This window comes from Mauremys mutica, chromosome 7, assembly GCF_020497125.1.
Source record: "Mauremys mutica isolate MM-2020 ecotype Southern chromosome 7, ASM2049712v1, whole genome shotgun sequence".
Taxonomy (NCBI): domain Eukaryota; kingdom Metazoa; phylum Chordata; order Testudines; family Geoemydidae; genus Mauremys; species Mauremys mutica.
In genome coordinates, this window is record NC_059078.1 from 75,432,873 (window position 1) to 75,458,023 (window position 25,151).

At 43.9% G+C, this 25,151-nt stretch overlaps 1 protein-coding gene across 5 annotated transcripts in view; it reads right to left on the reverse strand.

Annotated features, from left to right (window-relative positions):
* OGDHL (oxoglutarate dehydrogenase L) overlaps positions 1-25,151 on the reverse strand; it is a 123,801-nt gene that overhangs the window by 86,529 nt on the left and 12,121 nt on the right. For all 5 annotated transcript variants that reach the window (XM_045025444.1, XM_045025447.1, XM_045025442.1 and 2 more), the window contains exons 2-3: positions 23,846-24,080; positions 6,549-6,740 (exon numbers count right to left, since the gene is read on the reverse strand). In XM_045025444.1, coding sequence (XP_044881379.1) covers positions 6,549-6,740; positions 23,846-24,052 — 399 coding nt within the window. In that variant the 5' untranslated portion in view covers positions 24,053-24,080. The remainder of the gene's footprint in view (positions 1-6,548; positions 6,741-23,845; positions 24,081-25,151) is intronic.

Consider the following 25,151-nt stretch of genomic DNA (forward strand, 5'->3'; position numbering starts at 1 on the left):
CCCCTCCTTCACCATGGAAGCATATCCATCCTCCTCTGGGCTAGGATGACATCTCCAAAGTCATGCTGGTCTCTCACATGGTAGGTTAATATTCTAATATCCTGATCTCACTAAAGTAAGTGATAAAATTCACTGATTAAGACCAGGATTTCATCTTCAGGGCCCAATCCAGCAAACACTTCTGACCGAAACCTAATACTTATTACTGCAAGTAATCTCATCTGAACTCATGGTAGTAAGCAATATTCCCTGTAGGTAGAGCTTGCAAGATTGAGCCTGTCATGAATAGTTAGTAAAGGGTTAAAGCATAGTACCTGGTGGGCACCTGACCTGAGGACCAATCAGGGAAGAGAATTTGAAATTCCTAGGAGGGAACTTTTTCCCTCTGTGTGTGTGTGTATTGTTCTTAGCCGTCTGGAGTTACAAGAGTCCAGATGTTTTAATCAAGTCTACAAGTTTCTACCTTTCTGAACTAATTTCTTCTAGTCAAGATAGTGAGTATTAGAAAGATACTTGGTGTCCTCACCTAATAATCCTATGCTTGCAATTCTGTGTGTTTGTTATTGATTATTCTTAATTCTGCTTGTACTGGTTGTACTGAGAAGGAGAGGGGATTCTCTCCAGAACTTAGCAAGGTTATACCCTATGAGTGTCCTCTTGGACTCATAGAGATTCTGTATTTTCTTGTTTTCTTTTAATAAATTCTTCCTATAAAGATTTGATTAAATTCCTTCCACTGTGGATAGCGGAAGGGGCTAAGACACTCTCTCTCGGTGATTCACAGAGTGGCTAGCAGAGAGGGAGGGGGGGAAGTGGGCTGCTTCCCTGTGTGTGGGAGATTCAAGGAGTTTGAATCGAGGTATCTCTCTCTCCGGAGCAGGCTGGAGAGAGGGAAGAGAGGGGAGGGGGAAGGTTCCTCCTCTGTGAGTTGATCTGTGTTCCCAGGGAGTGTCTTTGAAGGGAGACAGGGGGGAAACAGGGGTGTCCCGGCCCATGTATTGACCGCGGTGGTGGCAGCAAAGGGGACCTACCCTAGGATTTTGGGGTGGGGGAAGACATGCGGGTCCTCACTTTGAAACCCCCCAGTTTCAAGTGAGGGTGCAGACTCTGACATGGTGAGCAGCGGTGTTTCGAACCCATTGATAGAAGCACGGGTTTTTTTTCTACCAAAAGGCAGTTTTGAAGCAGTTTTCAGGGTTAGAAGGAGTTTTTTTTCTCTGCTAGGACACTGAGAAAAACTCATCCCTAGAGGTGTGTCCTTCCTTTGTGATATCAGGTATCACTCAGGATTCCTAAGGTGGGGGGAAGTGCTCGTCAAAGTACATTCCCATCCAGCGGGAAAAACAGGTGGGGGGGGGAAGTGCTCGTCAAAGTACATTCCCATCCAGCGGGAAAAACAGGTGGGTGGGGGGGAAGTGCTCGTCAAAGTACATTCAAGGGCCCCGGACTTTGACAAACCCTTCCTAGTTACCACCGATGCATCTGAACGTGGGGTAGGAGTGGTACTCATGCAGGAAGGACCGGATCACAACTTCCATCCTGTCGTGTTTCTCAGCAAGAAACTGTCTGAGAGGGAAAGCCACTGGTCCATCAGTGAAAAAGAATGTTACGCCATTGTATATGCCCTGGAAAAGCTACGCCCATACGTTTGGGGCCGGCAGTTCCAGCTACAAACTGACCATGCTGCGCTAAAGTGGCTTCACACCAACAAGGGAAACAACAAGAAACTTCTCCGCTGGAGCTTAGCTCTCCAAGACTTTGACTTTGACATTCAACACATTTCAGGAGCTTCCAACAAAGTCGCTGATGCACTCTCTCGTGAAAGTTTCCCAGAATCAAGTGGCTAAAAACTGTTCTTAATATGTTTTCATGCTTACTAGTCGATGTAATAGTGCATGTGTTTTATTACTCTGGTTGTTTTACAGTTCTAGGAGGAAATCGCCGCCAGTGGATCCCACTGTGACGATTTGGGGGGCGTGTCATGAATAGTTAGTAAAGGGTTAAAGCATAGTACCTGGTGGGCACCTGACCTGAGGACCAATCAGGGAAGAGAATTTGAAATTCCTAGGAGGGAACTTTTTCCCTCTGTGTGTGTGTGTATTGTTCTTAGCCGTCTGGAGTTACAAGAGTCCAGATGTTTTAATCAAGTCTACAAATTTCTACCTTTCTGAACTAATTTCTTCTAGTCAAGATAGTGAGTATTAGAAAGATACTTGGTGCCCTCACCTAATAATCCTATGCTTGCAATTCTGTGTGTTTGTTATTGATTATTCTTAATTCTGCTTGTACTGGTTGTACTGAGAAGGAGAGGGGATTCTCTCCAGAACTTAGCAAGGTTATACCCTATGAGTGTCCAGCTTGGACTCATAGAGATTCTGTATTTTCTTGTTTTCTTTTAATAAATTCTTCCTATAAAGATTTGATTAAATTCCTTCCACTGTGGATAGCGGAAGGGGCTAAGATGCTCTCTCTCGGTGATTCACAGAGTGGCTAGCAGAGAGGGAGGGGGGAAGTGGGCTGCTTCCCTGTGTGTGGGAGATTCAAGGAGTTTGAATCAAGGTATCTCTCTCTCCGGAGCAGGCTGGAGAGAGGGAAGAGAGGGGAGGGGGAAGGTTCCTCCTCTGTGAGTTGATCTGTGTTCCCAGGGAGTGTCTTTGAAGGGAGACAGGGGGGAAACAGGGGTGTCCCGGCCCACGTATTGACCGCGGTGGTGGCAGCAAAGGGGACCTACCCTAGGATTTTGGGGTGGGGGAAGACATGCGGGTCCTCACTTTGAACCCCCCCAGTTTCAAGTGAGGGTGCAGACTCTGACAGAGCCTCTCAATATATTTCCATTGGGTATTATTTTTATTTTCTGTCATTTCCAGGTTTTATCCTGATCAACTGCACAAACTCAGGAAAGAGGGAAGTAATAAAAAGCAAAGGGAAACAATTTTCTATGGATATTAACACTTTCAATTATCTTCTGTTAATTAATCTCTAACAGATAACTATTCCAAGACAACATAACATAAATCACGTGAGGTATAACAGTAAAAGTCTCACAAAAAGCCATCTGGCTAAAAAATATTTAATTATTACATTCAGTGACAGTAAATGTCAAAAGAAGTACTTCTGCACCACACTAGATTTATCATTTGAATAATATTTGCCACTCTTGGCAAAACAATTTCAAGACACATTTTTATGGATGCATGTAAATCACAAGTCTGACAGTGTTCCTGGTTTTTAATATTAATACTAAAAATAAGCTAAATTATTGAAGTAGGAAAAAAATTGTGAGAATGCTATGTGAAGAATAATGCATACAAATTTACAATGTGTTGTGAAATGAGTTAATACTTTACATACTAGTGCAAGGGTGAATGCACAGAAGGGAATTCTTTTCAAAGGTGTTTTAATGTTGTCAAATATTGGTTTCCTCCTCACCCTATTAAGGAAAATTCCAACAATTCCAATAAACCAATTTAAGCTTAATTGACTCTATGCCTTCAAAATCAGAGGGTTTCCCCAACTGTTTTGTTTTGCAGACCATTTCATAAGAAAATATTTCATTCTACAGACCACTAGGACAGGCTACTTTGAACAATCCACCCAACGTAGCTTGAAAACCTTTGTTTGAACTAATAAGATATAACAGAAGATGATATGGAAGCAGTTTGTTTGTACATTTTATTGTATTATTGTGCTTATACTTTTTAAAAAAAAATAAAGAACCCAACTGATTTCTTGAGATCACACCAAAGTTCAGCCTGTGTTTAGAATCTGCTGTGTCAGTGAGGACAAAAAAATAAACCTGGGGTAACCAGATGCAGGTTCCAGTGATAGTCTTTGGGGTAAATTGTGCAGTGACGTGAGTGGTAATATAATTTACACATCAGGCATAAGTGGTACAGTGGTTTTACCTGCCTCAATTTGGCAAAATGACTAACTTACACCTCATAGATGATGGGGAGTGGGAGCGGTAAAGAGGTGCAGCAGAAAGCAACTGATGGGAATGTCCAAGATACAGCAAGTCTCCTAACTCTACATTGTTTCCCGGAAGTCATGCTAGGAACAGTCTGTACAAAAGCATATTTTAGAGACCCATTTATATTTACAGGGAAAGAAAGAAAAAGTGATGAGGCATTTCCATGAACTACATTAAAATTAATGGTTAAGATAGCATTGTAATTTAGTAAATATTAAGTAAGGTTCTATAATTAATCACAATGAAAGGCATTTTAATCAATCATTTTAATGGAATTGTTTGTCACCCGTAGAGAACTAATACCCAACACTAATACAGAAGGGCAAAACACAAAAACCTCATATGAGCCCCTTCAAATTGCCTGGGGCAGGAATGCTCCTATTCAAAACTCAGGGTCAAATAATTTTGCACTGGATCCAAAAGTTGAACAGTCTTATTTTTCAGTTCATATATGGCTGAAATTCTTGAAATAATGTTTCTTGCAAGATTTCAGCCAAAGGTGGTAAAAATCAACTTAACTTCTTGAGAGATTTCCACTATTTGTCTCTCAAATTTCAGGCAAACAATGAATAAGATTTGAGTGTAATTACAGAACATAAACACTAGCTCCTATTTGGCTTCAAACGTAAACATAATCCCAATCAAGAACAGAAGGATATATGATCTGAAAAAGGAGGATGAAGTTTGAGGTGATCACAACAAAGATTCAAGACTTTCTCCCTCTCCCCACATTGGTTTCAGAGTGTGGCAGCAGCAAAATAAGAAAAATATATCAATACAGATATCATCCCTGTCAACATCTATGTATAGTAACAGATGGAAAATTTGCATCAATATTCATATACAGTTTTTGCACAAATTTAAGCACAGATTATCAGAAGCATGTGCTTTAGATTTATTATGCCTTGTGGAGAGATAAGGAATCTTATAGTTGATCTTATGAGAGAAATCAGGAAATTTACTTGGAAATATTTTAGTGTTTTTTTGCAGGGAGGGGGAGGAAAAGGATTAACATAAATTACTATCTGATTTTGTATTAAGTCCTTCTTCACAGAATCTAGAATCCAGTATTAGAAAAAAGCAGTACATTTATTGAATTTCCCAATAGAAGGGCCACAAAGAAGTCTACTACAAAAAGCACAAAACTATCAAGTCCAAGAAATCAAGTTTTAGATCTTTCTTATCTGACAGAGAAGCATTTACAATTGATAGCATCTCTTCAACACAATTTATAAAGAGGATTAGATACATCTATAATCACCAAAATGCTTTTAAGTAATCCTTTCATTATTTTGTCATGGAGATCCCTAAAATACACAAAGACACCTCTATTGCATCAATTAAGTCAGGAAATATATAGTCCCAAATAAAGGAAAAGTTGTGTTCTCTGGGTATTTTGTTTCCAATTGCTTTTTTTTAGCATCAAAGCAACCAAACATTCTGTAATTCTTGCTGCCACTTCAACAAAATTTTGCTATAGATTTTACATAAGTGAAGGAACAACAGGCTGGTGTGAAACTGACCGTGTTTTCTGCATAGACTACTTTTATTTAAGTGACTTCTATGACGTGACTATTTACATAGGTCTTTGCACCTATTTACCATACTGTAGTATGCATTAATTTAACACTTTGGAACATATTTAGCACCGGGACAAGGATGCTACTTCTCAACCAAATGACACCATAGAATGAACTGAAAGGGAAATAACCTAAACAAGTCACAAAACTATTTTCTCCAACTTTCGTATTCACAGTGATCAGGATTCACATTTTGCTGAATTTGCTCACTCATTCAAAAGTACACTGTTTCCTTTTTTCCAGGGAAAGAGAACTCAGAAGGTAAAAAACTGATATATATCACAGTGGCTTTCCCTTGTCCGAGAACAGATTCAGATAAAGCAAAGCATATTGTGGAGAACAATGAAGAGTTTCATTTCACTGCACATACCTTAATGAAAAAAATTAGACATTAATTCAGCTACTGTTTAAGCTACTGCACAATATGCAATGGATTGTATTATCACTTATTACACAGGAAAAATCTGCTCAAGCGAAAAAACTGGATTTCAGAACATTTCTTTATTCTGACTTAGTTCTCCATCTGGATGGAGTTAGATGAGCAGGTGGAGCGGAGGATCAGCTGCTTTGGTGAAGAGGAAAAACCCTAGAGGTGCTCCAGTTCCACAGTGATGCGTGAAATAAAAGAACCAAGATGAATTCAACTGTACCTGCTCTGATATGGACAACCTTTGCGGTACTGTCACTTAACTTTATCCCAGTTGTCCAGAATGGAACACACAGAGGTTATCGGTCTCCTAAAAATGTTATGAGGATCAATATGTATTGTAGTACCACTTAGTGAGGTTCAGGCCTATAATGGGGTCCCCGAGCTACACGCTGTATAAACAGTATAAAAAGACAGTACCTGCACCAAAGAGTTTACAATTTAGGCATAAAACAGATGGAAAAAACACAGACAGGGGAAACACAAGAAAGCAATCAGTTAATATTTGCAAAGTGCTTTTAAAAGGAAACTCCCTCCCCCATATAATACTAAGTAGCAATAGTACACTTACTTGATATGCTCTGATCAATGACTGCACAGCCAGGTGGTCCTCAACCAGTTTTTCAGCTTTACCTGGTGTCTTTGCCAATCCATGACTCTGAAACAACTCCTCTCTGCTTTTCGAAAGATCTGGTAAGTGTGTCTGGTAAGCTTGACCAGGAGGAGCCCCAGCGTTAGCATTTCGGAAAAACAAATCCCAAGACTGGACAAGGTCGCAGAGAAGAGGGATGAACAGAAAAGGGGAAGGAAGGAAGGAAGAAAATTGCTTTATTAGATCAAATAAAACCCATGATTCAAAGCAGTAACTTTCCACGTGACAGTGAATGTGGCAACATAAGAATGGCCATACTAGGTCAGACCAATGGTCCATCTAGCCCAATGCCAGATGCTTCACAGGGAATAAACAGAACACGGCAACTGTGCAGTAATCCATGCCCTGTTGTCCAGTCCCAGCATCTGGCAGTCAAAGGTTTAGGGACACTCAGAGCATGGGGTTGCATCCCTGACCATCTTGGCTAATAGCCATTGATGGACCTATCCTCCATGAACTTTTCTAATTCTTTTTTTAACCCAATTATACTTTTGGCCTCCACAACATCCCCAAGCATCGAGTTCTACAGGTTGTGTAAAGAAGTTTGTTTTAAATCTGCTATTAATTTCATTGGGTGACCCCCTAGGGCTCTTTTGTTAGGCGAAGGGGTAAACAACACTTCCTTATTCACTTTCTCCACACCATTCATGATTTTACAGACCTCTATCATATCGCCTCTTAGTTGTCTCTTTTCCAAACTAAAAAGTCCTGGACTTTTTAATCTCTCCTCATACGGAAGCTGTTCCATACTAATAATTTTTGTTGTCCCCCTCTGTACTTTTCCCATTTCTAATATAGCTTTTTTTAAATGAGGTGACAAGAACTGCACACAGAATTCATTTGGGTGTACCAGGGATTTATACAGTGGCATTATGATATTTACAGTCTTATTATCTATCCCTTTCCTAATAGGGCCTAACATTATTACCTTTTTTGACTGCCACTGCATACTGAGCGCATGTTTTTCAGAGAACTATCCACAATGACTCCAAAATCTCTTTCTTGAGTGGTGACTGCTAATTTAGTCCCCATAATTTTGTATGTAGAGTTGGCATTATGTTTTGCAATATACATTACTCTGCATTTATCAAACACTGAATTTCATCTGCCATTTTGTTGCCCCAATCACCCAGTTTTGTGAGATCCCTTTGACAGATCTTTGGCCGCCACATGCATTTTGTGCCGCAATTTCAGACAAGATTACATATACACTGCTGTGTATCCCCTCCCACCCTCATGTTCTGTGGCAACTCCATGGTACCAGCTAAATGTAAAACTATTATTGCTGTTTCATTTCTAGGGATTTTACTTCTGCCATGCTATAGAGCTGTCCATTATGCCACTGGAGAATGAAAAATAAATTCCAGCTTGCTAATCGTACAGATGAAGATGACCTGTCAGACGGGCATTTCAAAAAGTCAAGTAGTATAAGGTTTTTTTGCAGGGGGAAGATGGGTTGGTTGGCTATTTTAGAGAAATCTAAAGTGCAACATTGCTAAAAGCATAACATTATCCATCCAGTCCATTTACCTATGATGTTAATCCAGGCAAACATATATATATATAACCAGGAGAGTTCTATTATTGCATCTATAAGATTTAAATCTGAAAGCCATGATTAATAAAACAGGCAGGTTTCTTTAATTATAAGGGTTTTTGGATACTCCAGTAGTCTTCTCTTCAGGCCCAATCCTTGAGCTGTTCACTCAAGCAGATGTCTTATCGACTACATTTAGAGTTTTGTCTGAATGAGTTCAGGATTAGGCTCTTTTCTTCAGCATCTCAAGCTATTACACGGTCAACCAGACTTCAGGCTGTGATTTCAAGGTTATGTAAGTGGCTGAGACGCATAATTTACAAGGATACTCATTTCAAAAGTCAAAATGTCACAAACAAAAGATCCACCTATTTGCATCAGCTAATCCTATTCAAATGTCTCCAGATTAATCATAACCATTTGAATTTAAGTCATAATATCCAGTTCCCCCTACAATTAACAAGCCTGGAGCTAATCCCTTCTCTGGTGTTATATTTATTTCTCAGGCAAGACATACAAATTCCTTGAGGTGCAACACAAATGCTGGCTTAAATGTAATACAACGAATAAGGAAAAAAACCAAGACAACAATCTCCTTTTTCCACCACCACCCGGGTTCCCGAGCTGTATCGTTTCAGAGGAGAGTGTTGCTCTTCTAAACACATATGTTGCCGCACATCATTAAATGCTTTGATGATGACAGAAGTGGACAGCAGAACAACAGGACAAAATAAAAATAAAAATAAAAACACGAACAATCCTGCATCATCAGGGGTTGCCTAGTAAATCTGTTCCACCTCTGATTTCCATCACTGGATTGGAAAAAATTGTTAATACTTCCCTCTTTCCCCCCTGAGCTAGTCAAACTGGGGAAGATTCTATGGCAAGATTTTTGTTTTAAAATTTTAAAACAAAAATGGATTTAATTAAACAAATGCCTAATTAGAATCTGACTGCTTAAAAAAAAATGAACCATCAGAAAAACCCTTCTGCACTGAACCCTTACAGCAAAATATGACATTAGCCAGCACATTTTAAACCCTTTGTCAGATATAGAACTACCACACAACTTGTCCTCATTGTTTTTACATCATCATCCTATTTCAACATTACTGGAAACCAAAAAGGACAATTGTGATTGCTTTCAAATAGATGGTATTTTCAGATACAGTAGAAGGTAAATGCCATGATGTGGAATTTAATTGCAATGCAGTCTCACTAGGCCAACTGTTAATCTTTATTTAAAGAAAAACCCTGAAAAGTTAGAAAAACTTCATTTTTCCCTAGTGGAACCGGAGCTCAAACACATGGTCTATAGAAAGTCAGAACAATATTGACTAGGTTGGAGACATGTTCTCTAAACTCTTTTACAGCTAATGGATTTGATTGTCCTTTGTAACCAAAGGTGCAGTAACCAGAGGTAGAAAGTCCGCCCAGCGGGGCCCAGCCAGTACAGTCCCAAAAATGGGTTATGCTGACAGGAAAGAGGACAGGACAGGGCACCCAGGATGCACTGAATGAGCATATTCCAAGCTAGCCTCAACCCACAATGCTCCAAGAGGCTCCAAATGCAAGGTACAGCTTTTCTCTTTTCATGGTACCCTTAGAGAGGAAGGGGGCCTCCATTGGTGCAAGTACACACACAACAGTAACCAAGTTCCCTCCCTATATATGGCGTCCCAGGCCCATGTGTCAGAAGGGTTCCATTCTTGGGTCTGACACAAATTGGGTAACTCATACAATCCCTCTGTGCCTGAGCATTCTCATCTGTAACATGGAAATACTGTTTCCCACCTCACTGGGGTTTAGTGATATTCAGTATTTGTGAAACACTGAAATTCTAGGACCAGGTATTATTTCAGTGGCTAGAGCTGACAAAATGTTATTTGTGGTTTAGATCGGGTGTTTTAAGAGACTCCCGGCTCTACAGTCTCTGATGTTCTTTATTCTTATTTACATTAATTTTAAAGCTATTTGCAAACAATTTACTATGCAGTTGCTTTGCTGTATTGTTCCAGGGAGCCCGAGTGACTGAAAGTTCTGCACTGTATACACATGGCCCTGAACTGGCATAAATCAGAGCAACTTGTTAACCAAACAGACTGGGCTCCTCTATTTCCTCCATCTCCCATCCACACCCATTAAACTTGAAGCAAAACAACACTTCTCTAATTCCTTAGAATGCTTTGTTTCATATCCAGCCACCGGATATGTTTTAAATACACCACTTTGGCTAAGCAAAAGCAGGATGGATACCTCCCGCCTCCCCATATGATTTTTTCTTGAAGTTATTTGGTATTCATGCTAATTTTAAGCTAGTAGCAATAACCCATTACTTTTAGAAGCTTATTCATTCACAAGAGGAATTTGGTTTGTAATCTCAGCATTAACTCTTCTTGAGCACACAGTCAATTGCACTATTGATGAGCTGCAATTTCCCTTCACTCTTCTCCCCCACTTAGCCATCCCATTTATCTAGGGAAATTCAGACTTCTTACAGAGTCATATTTTGTCAACTAACTCGGTAGTTTTGGGGTTTTAATTCATTATTAAAGGTTCCTTTCTGAAATGCACAGGATTCAGAGAAACAAGAGGAAATGAGCTAGTCTTTCAACCAGATGTCACTGGACATAGAGTTCTGCCCAGCAGGGTACTTGTACCTAGGGGCATATTGTCAAACACCTGTACCTTCAAAAATGGTGCCACACAGAGTGTCACCATCTATTTATTCAGGATTTATATTTAGTCCATTAGGAGTTTTCCCATCTGATGCTCATTGATGCTGCTGGTTAGGTAGAAGCTCCTTCTCTACAACACAGCCTCCCACTTAATGCCCAACAGCTTGATACACACCTCATTTTGAGGGGAGGAGAAATATTTCAGTGGGGATTCAGTTGCTTGTCATCTCCCCTCCTCCCCCACCCCACATTTGAATATTTGAACCCAAGAGATGGAAATCCTTTCAATTCTCATAAAAACTATTCTGAAGTCACTGAAAAAGAGGTCCTGTACTTCCCAATCAATTAGGTATGGGTACAAGTAGATAGGTTGAACATCTGCATTTAATGCTTGAATACTGGGCCTTCAGCGTATCCTAGGACAGGTACTAGACAAGACCAAAACTGTATTGCTATTCCAATGTAGTACCGAGTCCACATTTTACTAATATCTTAAGAAAGGTATTCTGACTCTAGTGTAGGAAATTTGAGAAGGCATACCGCCTTGAGTCTTGGAAGTGCATATCTCTGGAATGATACCACATACATCAGAGTAGAAGGTTATTTCTATAATTCATGGGATACTACCCATTTGAAATTCAAATTCCCTATAAATGATTCCATGTCAATCTTAAAGACCTAGGCCCTGATCTTGCAAACACTTATGTACATGCTTAACTTCACTAAATCCCATTGATTAATTAGCATCCAATCCCATTTGATTAATCCCCTCCTAACTAAACCCTACTCAAACAATTTAAACAACAAAATCCAGACAAGTACTTGGGTTATTTGAACTTTTTTTTAAAACAAAGTTAGCAACATAAGCAAAGCATTATCACGTAATTTATTGCTTCTAATCAGACACAACACAACCAATTTGAGTTTGTGATGACTATCTCTTTATCCAAAAAAGTTTCAGCAGGATACCAAAACTAGATCTTCAGAGTACATAGTTAGTAGATTCTAGATGACTGGAGTTGAGCTGGTAGACTGGACTGCTCATCCAAAGTACTCTGTAATCATACTTGTATTAAGAAAGGTTTCCTGAAAGAGTACTTCCATATAGTTACTCAGGGCTTGGCTACACTTACAAATTTGCAGCGCTGCAGCAGGGTGTGAAAACACACCCTCTCCAGCGCTGCAAATTGCGGCGCTGCAAAGCGCCAGTGTGGTCAAAGCCCCAGCGCTGGGAGCGTGGCTCCCAGCGCTGTCCGTTATTCCCCACAGGGAGGTGGAGTACGGACAGCGCTGGGAGAGCTCTCTCCCAGCGCTGGCGCTTTGACTACACTTAGCGCTTCAAAGCGCTACCGCGGCAGCGCTTTGAAGTGCTAAGTGTAGCCTTACCCTCAGAAAGGAACGTTAAAGATAAGACGGTTACTCACCTGTAGTAACTGTTGTTCTTCGAGATGTGTTGCTCCAATCCATTCCAGTTAGGTGTGCGCGCCGCGCGTGCACGGCTCTTCGGAAGATTTTTACCCTAGCAACTCCGGCGGGCCGGCTGGGCACCCCCTGGAGTGGCGCCGCTACAGCGCTGAATATATACCCCAGCCGGCCCGTCCGCTCCTCAGTTCCTTCTTGCCGGCTACTCCGACAGTGGGGAAGGAAGGCGGGTCTGGAATGGATTGGAGCAACACATCTCGAAGAACAACAGTTACTACAGGTGAGTAACCGTCTTTTCTTCTTTGAGTGATTGCTCCAATGCATTCCAGTTAGGTGATTCCCAAGCCTTACCTAGGCGGTGGGGTCGGAGTGAGACGTGGCAGAGTGTAAAACTGCTGAGCCGAAGGCTGCGTCGTCTCGAGACTGCTGCACCAACGCATAGTGGGAGGCGAAGGTGTGGACCGAAGACCATGTGGCCGCTCGACAGATGTCCTGGATGGGGACCTGGCTCAGGAAGGCGGCAGACGAGGCTTGCGCCCTCGTGGAATGAGCGGTGAAGCGGCCCGGGGGCACGCGAGCCAGCTCGTAGCATGCTCTGATGCACTGAGTTACCCAGGAGGAGATGCGCTGGGAAGAGACCGGCTCGCCTTTCATGCGATCGGCGACTGCTATGAAGAGTTGTGTAGAACGCCGAAAAGGTTTCGTCCGCTCGATGTAAAAAGCGAGCGCTCTACGGACGTCGAGGGTGTGGAGCTGTTGTTCCCTAGGCGAGGCATGGGGCTTCGGGAAGAAGACCGGGAGAAAGATGTCCTGATTGAGGTGGAAAGCCGAGATCACTTTTGGCAGGAAGGCCGGATGCGGACGAAGCTGCACCTTGTCTGTGTGGAAGACAGTGTATGGCGGACCTACCGTCAGCGCCCGGAGCTCCGAGACTCGTCTGGCCGATGTTATGGCGACGAGAGAGGCCGTCTTCCAGGAGAGGTAAAGAAGAGAACATGTGGCCATCGGTTCAAATGGCGGACCCATGAGTTTGGACAGGACGAGGTTCAAATCCCAGGCTGGGGCCGGACGCCGCACCGGCGGGTACAATCGGTCCAGGCCTTTCAGGAAGCAGGAGACCATCGGATTGGAAAAGATGGAGCGACCTTCCAGAGAAGGACGAAAAGCGGACACCGCTGCCAGGTGTACCCGCAAGGAGGAGACCGCCAGACCTTGCTCCTTAAGGTACCAAAGGTAGTCCAAGATGGTAGGGACGGGTACGACGAAAGGGTTGAGTCCTCGTTGGTCACACCAGAGCGCGAACCTCTTCCATTTCGCCAGGTAGGTGGAGCGAGTGGAAGGCTTTCTGCTCTCAAGCAGGACTTGCTGCACGGCTGCCGAACAGTCCCTCTCTGCGTGGGTCAACCACGCAGGTACGAGGCTGTAAGATGGAGGGACTGCAGGTTCGGATGGTGGAGTCTGCCGAAGTCCTGCGTGATGAGGTCCGGCCATAACGGGAGGGAGATGGGATCCCGAACGGAGAGCTCGAGCAGCAGGGTGTACCAATGCTGTCTCGGCCAGGCCGGAGCCACAAGTATGACGGTGGCTCGATCCCTCCTCAGCTTCTGGAGCACTCTGTGCACGAGAGGAAAGGGAGGGAAGGCATAGAGGAGGTGAGTCTGCCAGGGATATAGGAACGCGTCCGACAGAGAGCCCGGCGAGTGACCTCGGAACGAGCAAAACTGGAGACAGTTCCTGTTCGCCTTGGAGGCGAAGAGGTCGACCCGGGGAAACCCCCACCTCTGGAAAATCGTATGTGCAACGTCGGGACGAAGGGACCACTCGTGGGAGAGAAACGACCTGCTGAGATGGTCGGCCAGCGTGTTCTGCACTCCCGGAAGAAAAGACGCTTCTAGGTGAATGGAGTGGGTCACGCAGAAGTCCCACAGGAGGATTGCTTCCTCGCAGAGGGGAGAAGAGCGGGCTCCGCCCTGCTTGTTTACATAGTACATCGCAGCGGTGTTGTCCGTGAGTACTGTTACACAACGGCATTGTAGGTGGGAGCAGAAGGTCCGGCAGGCGACGCGGATGGCACGGAGCTCGCGGACATTGATGTGTAGCGCGAGTTCCTGGGGCGACCAAAGGCCTTGGGTGTGAAGCTCGCCCAGGTGGGCCCCCCAACCGAGCGCTGAGGCATCCGTGGTCAGCGTAACGGATGGGCGAGGAGGATGGAACGGGACCCCCGCACACACGAGCTCCGGGGTGAGCCACCAGCGGAGGGAGTCGAGGGCCGTCCTGTTGACCGTGACCACCATGTCGATGGGGTCTCGATGAGGCCGGTACACCGTCGCGAGCCAGGACTGGAAGGGGCGAAGATGGAGCCGCGCATATGCGGTGACATATGTGCAGGAGGCCATGTGACCCAGAAGGCGTAGGCAGGAGCACGGTTGTGGTCGGGAAGGCGACGAGATCCCGGATGATGGAGGTCATCGTCTGGTGCCGGGCGCGGGGAAGAGAGGCCCTGCCAACCGTGGAGTCGAGAACCGCTCCGATGAACTCCAGCCGCTGCGTTGGGAGCAAAGTGGACTTCTCGGTGTTGATGAGAAGACCAAGCCGCTGAAAGAGAGACAGAATTTCTGCCATCTGTTCTATCACGAGCTGACGGGACTGAGCTCGGACCAGCCAGTCGTCGAGATACGGGTAGACGTGCATCTGACGACGGCGGAGGGCTGCTGCTACGACTGCCATGCATTCTGTGAATACCCTCGGTGCCGCGGAGAGTCCGAATGGCAACACGGCAAACTGGTAGTGGGTGTCGTTGACCACAAACCGAAGGTAACGCCGATGAGGAGGATAGATCGCGACATGGAAGTAGGCGTCCTTCATGTCGAGGGCGGCAAACCAGTCTCCCGGATCCAGGGAAGGAATAATGGTCCCCAGGGTGACCATACGAAACTTGGGCTTGAGCAGATATTTGTTCAGCTCGCGAAGGTCCAGGATAGGACGTAGCCCGCCTTTCGCCTTGGGGATGAGAAAATAACGGGAGTAGAATCCCCTGCCCCGCCTGTCTTGAGGCACTGCTTCTATGGCACCCACGCTCAACAGAGTCCGAACCTCTTGCAAGAGGACTTGCTCGTGAGAGGGGTCCCTGAAGAGGGACAGGGAGGGTGGGTGGGAAGGCGGGGGCGAAACAAATTGAAGGCGGTATCCCGACTGGACTGTTTGAAGCACCCAGTTGTCCGATGTTAAGCGGGACCACGCCGAAAAGAAATGGGAAAGGCGGTTGTAAAATAAAGGGGAAGGATCCGGTAGGGAGAGTGATGGGCCGTCCTCGATCGTCCCATCAAAAGGCCTGCTTAGCCCCCTGAGGGGTCTTGGAAGCGGCCTGGCCCTGGTTGCGGCGGTTGCCGGACGGACGACGGCGATTTTGGGTCGGACGTCTGCTGGTGTAGGGGCGATAGCGCTGTTGATAGCGGGAGGGCTGCGGCCGGAAGGGCCTGCGCTGCGTCGCCGGCGTGTGCATTCCGAGCGTGCGGATGGCAACACGCCCGTCCTTCAGGGTCTGGATCCGAGCATCCGTCTTCTCGGAAAACGGACCCTGGGTGTCGAAGGGGAGGTCCTGGAGTGTATATTGCACCTCCGGCGGCAGGGTGGAAGACTGCAGCCAGGAGATGCGCCTCATTGTCACGCCGGATGCCAAGGTCCGAGCCCCGGAGTCCGCGGCGTCGAGGGCGGCCGTAATAGATGACCGAGAGGACTTCTTCCCCTCGTCCAGCAAGGCGGAGAACTCCTGGCGTGATGTGGAAGGCAGGAGCTCCGAGAACTTCGCCAGGGACGTCAGAATGTCAAAGACGTACCTGGCGAGGAGGACCATGATGTTTGCGATCCTCAGCTGCAAACCCCCGGCGGAGTAGATCTTACGGCCGAGCAAGTCCATGCGCTTGGCGTCCTTGGACTTAGGCGCAGCGGCAGGTTGGCCGCGCCTCTCCCGGTCGTTAACAGATTGGACCACGAGGGAGTCCGGGGTTGGGTGAGAGTAAAGGTACTCATAGCCTGATGGTGGGGCTGAGTACTTCCGCTCGACCCCGCGTGCTGTGGGAGGAATGGAAGCGGGGGTCTGCCATAGCGTAGTGGCGTTCTTTTGAATGGTCCGGACGAAGGGTAACGCCACGCGGACGGGCGCATCCGCACCCACCACATTGGTGATTGTGTCCTCATCCTCCTGGACCTCCTCTACGGGAAGATTCATGGACGCCGCCACCCTGCGAAGCAGGTCTTGGAAGGCCCAGAGGTCAATGGGCGGGGGTTCGCTGGCCGCAGCCCCTGCCACCGCCTCGTCCGGCGAGGATGACGAAGATGCACCCTGCAGAACCGGCTCCGGCTCTACGTCCGGTGGGTGAGCCTCCTCCGAACCGTGAAGCGTGGGCGATTGGCGGACCGGATGAGCAGATGGCTCATGCGGAGGAGAGGGAGGCGGCCGGCTAACAGTCGCTTCAGGGACCCTGGTGCTGGTGGTCACATCCCTCCTGGGAAACAGGATACCTTGACCTTCATGCTGTCCCCACGGGACCCAGTAGCCCCACTGCTCATGCGGAAGTCCTTGTGGGGTAGGCCACCGGTGGGTAGTATCATCGGCACCGGAGGCTACGGAAGCCGTGCGGGATGGCCAAGGCGGTGCTGTAGTGCCGACGGACTGAACCGCTGACGGCGGGAGGCCATGCACCGACGGCACCGAGGGTCGATACGCAGAGCGCCGACGGGACGGTGACCGTGAGCGTGGACTCCGACGGTGCCGGGAGCTCGACCGGGACCGGGATCCGCGGTGCCGGGAGTGACTCCGGGAGTCGCGGTGCCGAGGAGACCTCCGACGGTACCGACGGTACGGTGACCTGGATCGGTGCCGGGAGTGCGACCGGTACCGAGATCGAGAACGGTACCGGGACTCAGACCGGCGTCGGGATGGTGCTCAGTGCCGTGAAGAGGAGCGGCGACGAGACTCCGAGCGGCGGGACGGGGACCTGCGCCGGGACCTGGACCGGGACCGGGACCGGGACCTCGACCGTCTTCCACGCCGCTCGTCAACCGAGGGCGGTCTTGTCATCCTGGCTGGCTTGCCGAGAGAGACAACAGCCCGCCCCGGCGGTGCCGGGGGCCGGAGGCTCGGAGCCTCTATGAGCCTGATGAGGTCTCTGGCAGAGGAGAATGTCTCCGGCGTTGAAGGCAGCCTTGGCTCAACCTCGGTCGGTGCCGGGGAGCGTGGCGGTGCCGGACTCGACGGCGCTTGCGGAGCCGGAGTCGAGGGCTCAGGGCCCGTTTTACGCACTGCCGCAGCCACTCTCGTGGCGGACTCTGTGCGTGCCTTCGCTACAGCCTTCGCCAGTCTCTGCTTGCGTGCAGGCGAGAGCGAGCGGTGCCGGGTCGTCTTCGGCGGCGGTTTAGGTACCGTGGCCACGGTGCCGGCGCCGGTCGGTGCCGCGGGTGCACTCTGCACCGAAGAAGCCCTCGGTGCCGGCGCTGACGGTGCCGGGGGCTGGAGGGACGCCTCCATAAGGAGCTGCTTGAGGCGACTGTCTCTGTCCTTACGCGTCCGCGGCTTAAAAGCCGAACAAATGGCACACTTATCTGTACGGTGTGCCTCACCCAGGCAACGGAGGCAGGAGCCGTGAGGGTCACCCACTGGCATAGGCCTCTGGCACGTTGCACAGGGCTTAAAGCCCGGTGCCTTGGGCATGAGCCCGCACCGGGGAGGGGGAGGGAGAAAGTACTCCCTCTATCCTTATCTAAACTAACTAACTACTAAAACTAACTATACTAACAGTAAAGAACTATATACAAAACAAGTAGAGAGAGCTAGGGATGTGGAGGACTACTGAGCACTCCACAGTTCCGACTGCCGTCACGGGCGGGAAGAAGGAACTGAGGAGCGGACGGGCCGGCTGGGGTATATATTCAGCGCTGTAGCGGCGCCACTCCAGGGGGCGCCCAGCCGGCCCGCTGGAGTTGCTAGGGTAAAAATCTTCCGAAGAGCCGTGCACGCGCGGCGCGCACACCTAACTGGAATGCATTGGAGCAATCACTCGAAGAAGAATCATACATTAGAGTACACAAAGTTACTCTTCAAGTTTCAGGTAGTGAGAAATGCTATATTAAGCTACCTTATTATTAGTGTCCTTTCTGAATGGTCATTAAAATTAAGAAGTTTCAAACGGCTTATTAGTTCATGTTTCTAATTTTCACAGCATATTTGACAGTCGATATTCATAAATTCAAAGTTTAGTCATGGAGGGGACAAATGTAACTTTTACTGTCATGTCTCTCACAAGGTTTTACATTTAGATATAAAAGCAGTATATTACAGGACAGACCTACGAGGAATGGAATAATATGGCTCTAGACAAATGGCCTTTGAGGCTGTTGGTGCGCAAATCTATTCAGAAATTATTAACAACTGTTTTTAAGGTTTAACACCACAGTCCCTGTTCTCACTATGCAAATTCAATACAACAAAAGACTTCAGGAATAGCTTCAGAATGGTTACATCTGAAGATACAGGCAGATGAGGCACATGGGGGTATAGTTCGCTTTTGCTATTGACGTTCTTGACTGTATCGATTTGCTGAGCAGGTTTGACATTTCATCAGACAGGAGGGAAAAAACGCACCATTTAGCTAAAGAAAATTAGTTTTTCCTATACACGCATCCATCAAGACCTTCAGAAACTTGTATGTTATCAATCTTGAAAGACATCAGAATGCAGTATTCTGGAGCTCTTGTCTATCAGAGTCTGTCTCTACCAATAAAGCTTACCATGCACCTGAATGGATTGAGATCCACCTAGTTCCATAACCATTCCAAATTGAAAGAGTAAAATTCTTTAAGATAAAAGTATCACCACAGATCTGGTTATTTAAGTTACAGTAATAGGAAGAAGAGACTATCAACGGAATTATGACATTAAATGAAGCTATATAAAAAGGAATTAAACCTTTAATAAGTTTTGTTGTGCCCTGTATTTTCAATAATTCTTTCCAAAGCAGCAAATCTATTAAATAAATGTGCTTTTACTCTCAAACAAATATTAACACAATTCAAATGATTCAATGACAGTGTTTTGTTACTACTTACTGTAAAGCAGTAGATATCAACATACATAAAAGGTAGGCTACTTGCTATTTTATATTCTAGCATCACTCCAGAAAAATCTGAAGTAGTTTTATTCTAAAAAGCCTATTTCCATGTTCTGCTAAAATGTACTTTGTCATGAAACGAAGGCACAATAAAGCCTTAGAACAGGCTTCCTTGAAACTTATTTTTTTAGTATCACATTCATACAGCACAGTCTCTCTTTCATAGAGACTGATTTCCAAGCATACAACATAAGGAAGCAATTACACACTCACAGTAGACTGGCTGCATACAGGAAAACATGGTAAACATTATGTACTCAATATCAAACCATGCAGTTCTGTAATTAATCTTATAATAGTAATAACTGAGCCTTGACAAGCCTCCTCCCTATGATCTATGTCCCTGACACCACTCTGTGAGCAGAAATGACACCGTGTTCAGAACTCATGTCATTTTATTACCATAGCTGTTTTAGATACTACTTTCAGGAGGAGGAAGATGAACAAAAGCAACTCAGAAAAAGATCAACCAGGGAGGAGGGGCGTGGGGGTGTAAAATAGTTTCCAAGAGAAATCCCATCCCACTTTCCCCTTCAAACTCCCCTGGAAAAATTATCCTTATTCTCACTTCAATCTTCCAAAAGGTTCCTAACAATCTGCATATCAGAGTGAGATCCATAAGTGCCGACAATGAGAGTGTCAGTTTCAGATTATATATACACATACACACACACCCCTTCTAGTGCCCTTCTGAGAGAAATAATGTAGGGAGCAGAGATTCATGGAGATTTACAGGAGTTTCCAGGAAGAAGTGAGTGGAATCAGCTTAAAAATCTTACCACCTCCCAGATCTCCAGCCATGCAAATCCCGTCAAAGTCAGTAGGACATGCAATGTTAAAATGCTGTGAATCACTTGGAAAAAGATGTATGATTCCACATCATTTTGTAAACAAAGTAAGTCATATCCTCTGTCCTGATGATCTTAAAGTCTAAAGAGCTTATCCTGCAAATCTTTGAGAGAATAGTCTTCAGCCCTTTTCTAATGTTAGTCATCCTCACATGGGTACAGGATCAGATTTTAAGATAGAAAAGACAAAGACAAGTTGCCGCACAATTTACGACAAGAAATCTACACTCCGTCCATTGTTATCTTCACTCCTTAACATATAATCAGAAAAATGGCTTCCAAATTACTGCTAGCAAAAAAAAGTGAAAGGCCACATCATCAATTTACTGTGTTGAATGATGTTGTACATATTCCTTTTGATTAGTTGAACACCAACACACAGAAAGCCATTTGTCAAATTACATTTTGTTTTCAGCCTAATTAAAACAAGAAGAGATGAGTAAGATCCATGGAGCAGTCAGGCATAAAAAGAGTGAACAATTTCCCTTCTTTCTTAAAAGAGATGCTAACAACAGCCATGTGCCCCAGCAATTTAGAGGAGAAAAAATGAATGCCCTTTTAATACTTTTAAAACTGTCCATGTCATTAATAACCAAAATTGTCACCACCTCAGAAGTGTTGAATTACATATGTGAATAAAAGGAGGTGGTCTCAGGACTATATCCACTGAATTCATAAACCCCACCATCCCATACAACACTTGTTGGGGTAACTTTGCTGACAGTTTCTTCATAAGAACCAAGGCCAGAAAGAGCATGGAAACCGAACTACCTCTCTCAGCCCTGAAGATGGGCCCTCCAGCTCAGAGGTAAGGTAAAACAGGGACGTTTGCACAGTCTGTGCTGTACTTGTTCTGTGTCACCAGTGCTGTCACCTTTCACCAGAACTAAATTCACACACAGACAAACCAAAAGAAAAATCATAATTGCTTATTTTGGCCTCCCTTTTAATTATTTGTATGCCTCATTTTACTCATTTATAGATGATTTATCAGAGTAGAACCAAGTTCTAAATAAGACACATTTATAAAAGTATATCTTAAGCACAAAACACAATAGCAGTGTTCCACCAAACACTTTATAAGCCGTTTACACTATTTCTTACAGAGAAAGACAGGAGAGTAATTTTCTGTAACTAAATAAATTGTTAAGATTCCAATCCATGCAAAAAACTAAATTCATAAAGGCAAATACTTTAAGCTAATTAGCATCCTCATACAAACAAAAAAAGACTTGATAATTGACAGAAAATGTTAGAGTAAAAAAAAAATGTAGGGCTACCAAGCAATTAAAATTAATCACAATCACAGTTAATCATGCTGTTAAATAATAGAATACCATTTATTTAAATATTTTTATGTTTTCTACATTTTCAAATATATTGATTTCAAATATAACAGAATACAAAGTGTAAAGTGCTCACTATTTTTTTTTTTTACAAATATTTGCACTGTAAAAAACAAAATATATTTTTCAGTTCACCTAGTACATATACTATAGTACAATCTCTACCATGAAAGTTGAACTTACAAACGTAGAACTGTGAACAAAAAATACATGTCTACTACTCTTCTAGTCTGATGTATGTGGTATCACTCCAGCTGCCCACTTCTTATTTACAATGTCACCTGAAAGTGAGAACAGGTGTTCGCATTGCACTGTTTTAGCTGTCGTCGCAAGATATCACATGCAGATGTGCTAAAGATTCATATGTCCCTTCATGCTTCAACCATCATTCCAGAGAACATGCATCCATACTGATGATGGGCTTTGCTCAATAACAATCCAAAGCAGTGCAGACCTATGAATGTTCATTTTCATCATCATGAGTCAGATGCCACCATAAAAAGGTTGATTTTCTTTTTTGGTGGTTAGGGTTCTGTAGTTTCTGCATCGGAGTTTTGCTCTTTTAAGACTTCTGAAAGCATGCCCCATACCTCGTCCCTCTCAGATTTTGGAAGGCACTTCAGATTCTTAAACCATGGGTTGAGTGCTGTAGTATCTTTAGAAATATCACATTGGTACCTTCCTTGCGTTTTGTCAAATCTGCAGTGAAAGTGGTGTCAAAATGAACAACAACATGTGCTGGGTCATCATCTGAGACTGCTATAACATGAAATATATGACAAAACAGGTAAAAAACAGAGCAGGAGACATACAATTCTCTCCCAAGGAGTTCAGTCACAGATGTAATTAAACACATTTTTTTAACAAGCATCATCAGCATGGAAGCATGTCCTCTGGAATGGTGACCAAAGCATGAAGGGGCATACTAATGTTTAACATATCTGACATGTAAATAACTTGCAATGCTGGCTACAAAAGTGACATGCGAATGCCTGTTCTCACTGTAAACTAACTTGTTTGTCCTAGCAATTGGCTGAACAAGAAGTAGGACTGAGTGGACTTGTAGACTCTAAAGTTTTACATTGTTTTGTTTTTCAGTGCAGTTATGTAAACCAAAATATATATATATAGGTTAGGTTTATATATATATATATATATATATAGGTTAGGTTTATATATATATATATATATAGGTTAGGTTTATATATATATATATATATATATATATATATATATATATAGGTTAGGTATATATACACACACACACACACACACACATTTGTAAGTTGCACTTTTACAATAAAGAGATTGCACTACAGTACTTGCATGAGGTAAACTGAAAAATACTATTTCTTTTGTCATTTTTACAGTGCAAATATTTGTAAATAAAAGTAATATAAAGTGAGCACTGTACACTTTGTATTCTGTGTTGTAATTGAAATCAATATATTTGAAGAAGATGTAGAAAAGCATCCAAAATATTTAATAAATTTCAATTGGTATTCTATTGTTTAACAGTGCGATTAAAACTGAGATTAATCATGATTAAATTTTTTTAATTAATCATGCGAGTTAACAGCGATTATTCGACAGCGCTAAACTATTTTTCATTAACAAAAATACAAAGTATAGAGGTAACAATTAAGAAATATCTAGCAGGTGTCTGGAATTTAGAGACATGTATAGAGTGAAATATTTTCCAAACTATAGGCAGAAATTTAAAGAAGGTAGTTTTACAAAACATTTAAGGCTGGAATTTCCAAAGCCAGCAAGGAGAACTGAGCACTCAACTCCTTTAGGCAGCGGTAAAATACCACTCTGGATACATATGACTTAAGTACAGCAGAGGACATGTTGTGACCCTATTACAAATATTAGAAGCTTGAAATTTCTGTAAATCATAACTAATTTTCTTCAATAAACTGATTAAATAATCATATTGCAACAAAAAATTCTGAAAAATAAGATGTCTGCTTCTGTTAATATTTTCATAACACAAGACATTCCATATTCTTCAAACCAGTTCACCATATTTGGGGCTTCCTTATATTTTTATTTTGCTGCAATTTCATTTCTTGCAATGATCAATACATACAATTAGTTTCATATTTTTCATTTAATAAAAGATCTTTTACAAAATAGTCAACAAGTTAAGTGTGTAATCAAGATTTATACTTTTTATCTTAACAGTAGAATTTTCAGTTAACATTTAGACTTACCTTATGCACACTTTTAGGGTTTTCAAGCCACGTGTAGTACATTTCCTCTACATAATTTGAATTACTTCCACTCAGGAATGGTTCTGTGGCTCCTGATGACACATATCGTTGTCTCTGCAGAAATACCTTTCTGACTACATCTTGCTTTACCAAAAATTGAATGCCATGAGGTTTCAAGGTAGCTACAAGAAACCTCAAATGACTCATGTTTGTTCATTAGGTAGAAGATCGAAGTCTATTAAAAAGACAAAATAAACATAATCGGAAGAATGTCCAACACACTACAATATCTTACTATGAAATCTAGCCTTATGCCATACATTTCCTCTTTAACAAAGTTCAAGCTTAAATACAAAATATCTTCAAGACAGTGGAAAGGTCCACTTATCAGTTATAAAGCCTATGCTCTGATATCCCTGCTGTCTACATCTGTGAAGATGCTGCTAAGGAGTTGCCCATTCCCATATCCAACAGTCCATCTCCCAAACAGCTGACAGAATCTGGAACTGATGACTCTGAGGGCTTCTATGACTATAAAGAGGGAATTGCTTGAGCTATGTACCCCAATGTCCTGGATGCATGAAGAAAACAGACTCGCTCATTCACTCACACCCCTTGGTGATATTGGCAGCTGTAGTGGCATTTTTAAAGACCAAACCCCTTAGAGGTATCCTAGAGGGCTTCCTCCCACATCTTGCGCCTGAGAGGAGAAGATGGAGCTGCTGGTCACAAATTCATAGCTCCATGTGTTATGGAGGGAGTGCATGGAACATTAAGAGGGACTTGAATAAGTGTTCATGTTGGCTTTAGGTTTAAATAAGACAAAGCTACTGTAAGGGGTGGCTTGTCCATGATCACCTAGATTATGCTTTTGAAACAATTTATAATTTGGGTAAATGAGCGCTCCTGAAAAGTGAAGAAGGTACACTGTTTTGCCCAACGACCACTTAGTTTCTTTGCGTGCTTGAACTGGACAAGTGAATTTCCTAGAATTTGAGGGAAGGGGGAGAAAAAAAAAATCACACGCGCGAAGTTTTTCATCTTCATCTGAGAAATTCTGAGCATTAGAAACTTCCAGTGATGCCAGTTGAGGATACTGAGCTCTCACTCAGAATTAGAGTTCCTAAATGGAAACTACCGTTTGAAACCTAGACAAGAATCCAACTACACTATTAGACAAATCAAAATGCAGGAAGACCAACATTAATGTTAGGGGAAGATGGTAATTTTGTTTCCACTTTAAAACAAACACCTGAAAAACTAAAAGAACATAACGATATTATGTAAAGCAAGAATATTCAAAAAG